Consider the following 8,421-nt stretch of genomic DNA (forward strand, 5'->3'; position numbering starts at 1 on the left):
ATATATGAAGATGTCCAAGTACGGAGGAAAATGCAAAGTCCCATAACATGATGGACCACAAGAATAAGACGAAAGTGCAGTTAGAATGCAGAGAAAGACAACAAAATCAATTCTGAGAAGTTTCCCCATATGCAAGCAAGCAAAAATCTGATAAATAAAGGAGTATCAGTAGAATAAAAGAAGTGAAGAACAAGAGATGGCATGAGAAAGATGCAGAGGATGACTGGCTTCATGTACTATTGAGCTGAATCTATTTTTAGTGCTGATGTGTAATATCATTTGAATGGCTACTGTCACTTATATGTTAATAAATCATTACAATTTTAAAAATACAACAAAAGATAGACTAAAATGCAAGATAATCCATTACAGCTCCAGATCTTTAGCTATGTTAATCTGTTTCAGTAAAAAGTAGAATATTATGTCACTTTAAGAAGAATAAACACATTTTGTTTTATACTTTCATAGTCTTTGTTATTCCATTGTCTCCTCTCAAACCTATCAATCTATAGAGGGCAGAACAGTCCAATAGGGTTGTTTGTTCCACCTTTAGGTGGGTAGACTATGGCATAGCAGCTTTTAGTCTCAAGATGCTGAAATGTATCTTCAGAATAGGATGAGTATCTTGGATAGTGCTCATAATGGATAGTCACCACTGATAACAGGACTAGTTTGCTTGGCAGAATATACTTATGCACCTGGAATGGCAAATAAGGTTTTGATGGGGTGTTTCTGCATGGCCCTTGTGGCATCTTCCAACTCTATGATTCCATTGTTCTATTATAGATCTTCCAATAAATTTCAGTATGTATACATTTGCTATCAAGTTTTGTGGATTTAATGTAATATAATACATTTGGCAGAAAGAAAAAAAAAACAAGTAAGTCCAGTGTTTAAGACATCTATAGCAGATGTAGCTTACCTATAACCCTCCAGACACTGATGTATCATAACATAACACAACATAATCTAGAACTATTGTGCAAGCTGGAAAGGTCTGATGCGAGATGGTATTTTGAGGGCTAAGGAAACTTCACCTCTCTAATTACTGCTGGAAGGATGGTAGTTAATAGAATCATGGAGTTGGAAGAGCCCACAAGGGCCAACCAGTCCAAGCACATTTTTCCATGCAGGAACACACAATCAAAGTACTCTAGACAGATGACCATCCAGTCAATGTTTAAAAGCCTCCAGAGAGGGAGAGTTCACTCCACTACAAGGCAGCATATTCCACTGCTGAGCAGTTCTTACTTTAAGGAAGTTCTTAATATTTAAGTTGAATTTATTTTTCCTCAGTTTGAATCAATTGCTCTGTGCCTTAGTCTCTGAAGCAACAGCAAACAATCCTGCATCCTCTTCGATATTATGGTGATTTCAGTGACTGCAACTCAGTGATTTGCTACCCAATGTTTTTATGAATACCTTTAAAATGAGGCAAATATTCAAGGTTTTTCAGCCCAGTCTAACATTGCATTAAGATAACCTTATCCTATCCTCTCCTCAGCCCACAAACTGTTACTAATCAGTTTGAACTAATTTAAAATAACTTTTCAAGAGCTAGATCCTCCTGTCCTATTTATAAGAGTAATATTGTGCTTACCTCCAGCTTCTATTTGGAAGAGTTGGGAAGGAACCAGAAGTATTATTCTATCTCTCTCCTCCTATGCTCTCAAGACAAAAATGTGCTTATCCTATGAAACAAGTGGCTCATTCTGTTGTTCTTTCTGTGTTCAACTTTATTAAATTTGTAAATAGCTTTAGGCCTCTTGAGGGATAGCTGCAGTCTAGCTCAGTCTCTTGAGTGTTGTACAATTTTGAGATGCAATGGTTTCCAGTGGGACTACTTTCCATGAACATTTTAGTTTTCAGATTAAAATATAACATGTCTGAAATGCTTTTAAAACAAAAGTTAAGTTTATTTCAATACTATGGTCTAATTTAGTAATCTTTTTAAATGAAACCAAGCAATTTGAGGGAGCCACAGATAGTGAGATCCAGGCCACAGATAGAGAAATCCATGCTGCGGATACCGAGATGTATTAAGTTGATTACCAGTACTTGCCGTGGGCTGCCTGTGGATCCATGTCTGGCAAGACAAAGAAGCTATAACCCAATGTTCTCCAATCAAGAAGTCTTACCAGTTGAAGAAGAAGCCACCGAGGTATTTTGTTCAATCCAACTGGAAAGGAAGAAAGCTTGCTGTAAGCTGCCGAAAAAAGCTGACATGTTTGACACAGGTAAAAGTATACATTTTTATACAGTGGAATCTTTTGTCTTTCCCACACACACCCAGCTGGAGCACGGTTTGCGCTGATTGGCAGAGCTGGCCTTGACGTCACGGCCAGCTGGAAGGATTCCCTTTGAGAGACAGGACCACGGCACCCACCAGCCAATCATTCCCCAATTCCAATGCGAGGATTACCATGTCACACCTTCGGGATGAACAAAGAGGGACCATTTTGTCCCATGAGTTCTATTGTCAAGATAAATGGGTCATAAATCCCCAGCTAATGAGTCTAATGCCTCCGGTGCTAGTATCCACTGAGTTCCAAACCAGAATATTGTCCAAGATAATAGGATCATGAAGTCCATACCTAGGAGGGGAGAAATGGCATTGTGGATGACCTGGACAGGACCTCCTGGTGTACTAGAAGAGTGCCGAGTGATGAGTATTCTTTTTGTGTCCGGGTGACTGCACAAAGGCCAGGCGGCCTAGCTTCCAATCCTGTCCATTATGAGCACTATCCAAGATAAGCAAAACTGGAGTTATTGGAATCAGTATAGATGGATTGATTCCAGTGATGATGGGTGCTTGGATTCTATTGTTGTTGTGATGACCTGGAAGCATTGAGGGACTCCAAGGTCAAGATGTGTAGGTGAAAAGTTACCTGACACTTGATTGGTGGCTTGATCTCAAAAGTTTTATATGAAACATAAAATATGACATTATACACACATACAAAGGGTCTGCGATATCAGAGGAACCCGATTGTGGGAAGTGCAGTATCCATGGGGTGAGTGGTGGCAACGTGGTTAATTGGGGTGCAGAGAGGTTATATGCTGAGGGGGGGAGAGAAGGAAGGGAGCCCCACTATGAGGACTAGGGGAGCTATGGGGCCATGTGGTTACTGGGGCCAACTGCAAAAGGCGAAAGAGAGAAAGACACAGGAGGCAAAGAAAATACAAAGAATCCAATTAGAGGATAATGCACCACAGTGTACATTTATTAAAGGAGTTACTTTATAATAAAAGAGGAAAGAAAGTATACAGGATGTTTGGTAGCTGGTGCTGGGGTTCTCCGTTCCTTCAAAAAACAGCTTCTTCTCTCTGTGGCTTCCTCTGCCATGGTTCCAATTACATTTTACTAATATTTTGACCCCAGGAGAGAGGGGCACACTCGACCTCAGTAGCAATACTAAATAAAATGTTATGGATGAATAAAATCTAGGTAACTTTTAATATTTATAATTTTGACACTGTTGCCACAATTGTAACTTCCACGCCCTAACTTACTTTACTGGACATCAGCTGCATGGGAAGAAGGAGGTGTATACTACTGGTGATCTGAGAATGGGTAGAACAACTGGCTCCAATGCAAACTGGTGTGCTGTCCACGTGGGTCAGTGCCACCGTAATTGCAGCTGATGGGTTCAGAGTCTCAAGACAGATTGGGCCCAAAGTGAAGGAGTCCTCTAGGTTTCAGTGGAATTCCCTGTGTTAGGAACTGGAAGTTCCTGGGTGTAATATGGACATCCAGGACTAACTTCTGTTCCACTTGGGGGTTTTTGGCTTGTGTAAACAAGGCCCTACTTATGTATGGCTATTGTATCTACAGAACCTCTCCTGGTCCAGCAACATCCCAAAAAGGCTTAGTGAAATAACAGAAGTCTTTGGTCAGAAACAATGGCCAGCTATGGATAGCTGCTGCTAATGGCTTGTGATCCTACTTCACAAAAATTAGATGGGGTGATGGATGTCTTTTAAAGTCTAGCACTTTAAAACAGGTTACAAATAATATGGTAAATAACTCCTTGCAAAACAACAACAACAATGACTGGTGTACAATGATCTATGCACTATTTGGCCATCTAAAGAGAAGGAAAATGACCACTGCTACAATTATGTTAGATATAGCCATTCTGGTAAATAGCCCACAGGATTCTATCTTTGAGCGTATTTCTGAGATCCTTCTTGTTTCATAGGCTAAGATGCTATAACACTGTTGCATAATATAAGTCTCTGTATGAAGAGTTTTTCATTAATTGTGTTATGTGACTGCTGTGTTAAATAGCAATAATACATGACCAAAACAAAGTAATGAGTGTGCAGCAGAATGCAGTCAAATGTTCGTAAACCTCTATCTATCTATATGCCTTCAAGATGGCTCTGATTTATGGTAAACCTATTCTAGGATTTTGTTGGCCAAATTTATTCAAAAGAGGTTGTCCATTGCATTTCTCTTATATTGATAGAATCTGACATCCAATGCCATCCAGGGACTCTGGAGGAATTTGAACCATGGTCAACTCAGTATCCTAGGACCTCATTACATTGTATTCAGGAAACATTATAGGATGCTTCCAGGATGCTTCCTCACCAGAACCCATCATATGACACAAAACTACTTCTGGTGGGGCTCCATACAGGAAGTATCCTGGCAGCATCCTAGGATGCTGTCCAGAGAACACAGGAAGCTTCCCATGTTTGCATTCGACAGAATGGGAGCAGTGTGGGGGAAGCTAGGCAGTGACACTTCCTTCCGTAGAATGAGAAAGGGGGCAATGCGGGGAGTGGAGCAACAGGTTCCCCATGCTGCCCACCAGATTTGCCACGCTACCCAATGAATGCCCCCACTGTTCCCCAGCTTCAGGAACTCAACGTGATGAAGTCCCTGGTAAAGTGGTCAAAGCACTACATCATGCTGGCTGCTGAGCATCCATGTGTGATGCTAAGATTAGCAAGCACGACCATGCAAAATGACACTATATGTGCAATTCTACGTCTTCATCAATCAGAACTATCCAACCAGTTCTGCAGTGGAACTCACAAATGCATGTGACACTTTGCTCTGGATTATTCTGCATTGTATACTGACATACAAAGTGTTAATATACTGAGGGCTCTTAACAGTTCAAAGTGGGGGGAAATTGTCCAGCTATTTTGATTTTGATTTTCCATAACACAGTTTCTTAAATAAAGAAAAAATATGGGACAAACATTTTAAAACAAGTAAACATGGAAACTATGATCTACAAACTGAAGACATCTACATGTTCTTTAAACATTCGCAAATCATGCAGTACATTTCTAAAATGAAAGCTTTATCTAGAAGCATCACATTGAGTGGGAGTAGGTTATCCTTCTTAGCAGTCTCACCAAAGCATCTTTCACTTCCTTGTTCCTTAAACTGTAAATCAATGGATTCAACATTGGAATTACAATGGTGTAAAAAATAGACACCACTTTGCCTTGGTTAGGAGAAGTGATGCTTCCAGGTTGGCCATACATAAAGAAAGCTGTCCCAAAGAATAAACTTACAGCAATGACATGGGAAGAACAAGTTGATAAAGCCTTGTGTTTTCCTTGGGCAGAAGGTATGTGAAAGACTGTGACCACAATGTAGGCATAGGATATTAAGATAACTGAGAATGTTGTTACTACAATAGAACCACACAGTACTAACAGCACAATTTCATTTACAAAAGTGTCAGAGCAAGAAGCCTTCATGACAGCTGGAACATCACAAAAGAATTGGTTGATCTCCACAGGTCGGCAGTAGGATAAGCTGAATGTTAAGCCTGCTTGTATGCTACAATTGAGGAACCCAAAAAAGTACGAAATGGCCACCAGAAGTGCACAGACCTTCTTAGACATCATTGAATGGTAAAGTAGCGGGTTGCAAATTGCAGTGAAACGATCATAGGCCATCCCAGCTAGGAGAAAAGCCTCAGTGGTCCCAAGAAGAGAAAATAAGAACATCTGGGCTGCACATTTATTGCGGGAAATGGTCTTGTTCTGAGTTAAGAAGTTCAGCATGGCTTTGGGAGTGATGACAGATGAGTAGCAGGCATCTATGAAGGACAAATTCTTCAAGAGGAAGTACATAGGAGTCTGAAGGTGAACATCAATTGAGGTGGTTATGATCATGCCAATGTTACCTACAAGAGTGATAACATACATGATCAAAAAGAGAATGAAGAGAGCTATTTGCAGCTGTGGCTTACCAAGAAATCCCACCAAAATGAATGCAGTGATCTCAGTTTGGTTTCTCATGGTTCCTTTGCTACATGATGGAAAACAGGAAGAAGCGTGTTTCCCTCAAGGTTTCTGCCCTTGCATGGTTAGTTGCACCTTAAAAAGAAGAAAATCTCTTTTAGAAACACTGGTTAAAATCAGCTAAAGAACATATTTGCACAGGACTCATACCAGTGGTGAAATAGAAGGAATCCAATTCTCTCCCCATCCCCATTTGTTGTGAGTGAATCAAAAGAGTCCAAATTTAAACACCGAAATAATTAAAAAATAACAATATTCTATCTAACATTCTGATCTCAGATTATCACTAACAGAAAAGCCCACACATACGTACTCTGGAGGAATTTTCCTGCACTGTCATTGTCACCATAAATTGTGAAAATTATCTTTCTTTAAATGTCTTATTTGCCTTATTTGTTTGCCTTGGTCCACTGAGCTGAAATGCTGGATCTGGTATGAGCTATTCATTGCATACACAGAACTTGAGAAGCTAAATTAGAATGAAGAAAAATCTTAATGAAGACACAAATTTGGAAATCCACTGTACCCTCCACAGGTTAAGGGTTGAAATGAAAAGGACAGTTGAGCAAATGCAACACCCCCCCCCCCCTCCCCAGCCGAAATATGCCTGTAAAAGAATTGAACAACTTAAATAAACTTGAGGTATATGTGCAGTTATTTCCAAAGTATATACAATGCCCGTGTACATTTTAGCAACTTTTTCAGATAAGAAATCAGGATCTAATTCCAGAAGACCAAGGTTTGGTCTTCTGGAATTAGATTAAATAATTAGATTAGGATATAAATTATGGCAACTATTTTGGCTTTAAAATTGGCTAGGGCAAGCTTATTATTTATTTACTTTACTTTACTTTACTTCTATACCGCTTTTCTCACCCCTGCAACTCAAAGCTGTTTCCAACATATTCACAGTAAAATTCAATGCCTTACAAAACATGAAAATTTAATATAAAATAACAGTAGCATAAAACTGTCAATTAAATCATAAAACGTAACTACATTAAAACATTAAAACATGAGATTAAAACATATTAATATAAACATTAAAATCACATAATCCAAAAGCATGGTCCAGGCCGTTTCAGTATCAAACAACAATTGCACATAATCCATGTTCATTTCTTGTCCTGTTTAATGCCAAAATGTTTGGTTCCATAGCCATGTTTTTGCTTTTTTTCTGAAGGCCAAGAGGGAGGGCACTGATCTAATAACAGTTCATGAAGAATAGTCTATCATTGATGGAAATTAAATGAAGACCTTCTCATCCAAGGCAATATACTTCTAAATATTGACTCACGATCCAAAATTTATCTGAATTTAAGGGCTATTTAGAACCTATAAGTGTGTCTCAGCCTGCTCATTACAACCTAATTCATTCAAGTATTGGTTCAAATTAATTTCTTCATGAGAAGTAAATTAAGTTGTAAAGATCTAGATTGCATTCATGTCTTCTGTTAGAAAAACATAATGCTTCAGAATTCTTCCCTCCTCTGCCCTTCCAAATTGAGTATTTCATCCTTCTGTTGGAAAAATTCTCACATTTCAATTCCAGAAATAAACTGAAAATCTAAATATTTTTGAGACTTTTGGTGATGTTTTTCACTCTTACCTTTGAAGCAAATGGCCACAACAAGATTCTCTTGCCCTCTTCTAAGCATTTGTCAGTGGCATCATATATACTTATGAAAGAACACCACACTCTCTTGGGTATAATAGATGCAAGATATAATAACTCTAAAGAGACCCACTTTTTGTTGTGCTTTGCTTTACAAGATTAAAACAAACCTGATTGATAAAATCCTTCTCTCCCACTCACCTCACACAGACACAAAACACAATGGTGAAATGAAGAAGGCCAAGTTAATTGTTCTTTTGTCCTGCTGAAACCACCAGGAGTTAGTTGCTTAATTAACTTTAACTATGTTTTTGGAGCAAGGCGGAAGAGGAGGAGGAAAGGCAGCATCAGCAGCACCTGCTCAAGAAAGAAACATTGCAAAAGTATAGAAATAAGAATCAAATCTTGATTGAAGCATAATTGTTTGCTGTTATATGCCTTCAAGTTGCTTCCAGCTTATGGTAACCCTAAGGTGAACCTATTGTTGGGTTTCCTGGGTCTAAGAATGTGTGACTTGTCCAAGGTCAACT

At 39.0% G+C, this 8,421-nt stretch overlaps 1 protein-coding gene across 1 annotated transcript; it reads right to left on the minus strand.

The window, feature by feature from the left end:
- Positions 1–5,334: 5,334 nt before the first annotated feature.
- LOC132779583 (olfactory receptor 9S13-like) lies at positions 5,335–6,276 on the minus strand. Its single transcript, XM_060783267.2, has one exon. It carries the CDS (start codon positions 6,271–6,273, stop codon positions 5,335–5,337), a length of 939 nt encoding a protein of 312 aa, XP_060639250.2. The 5' UTR covers positions 6,274–6,276.
- Between the last annotated feature and the right edge of the window lie 2,145 nt (positions 6,277–8,421).

The sequence above is a fragment of the Anolis sagrei genome, chromosome 6 (genome assembly GCF_037176765.1).
Source record: "Anolis sagrei isolate rAnoSag1 chromosome 6, rAnoSag1.mat, whole genome shotgun sequence".
In the NCBI taxonomy this organism is placed as follows: Eukaryota; Metazoa; Chordata; class Lepidosauria; order Squamata; family Dactyloidae; genus Anolis; species Anolis sagrei.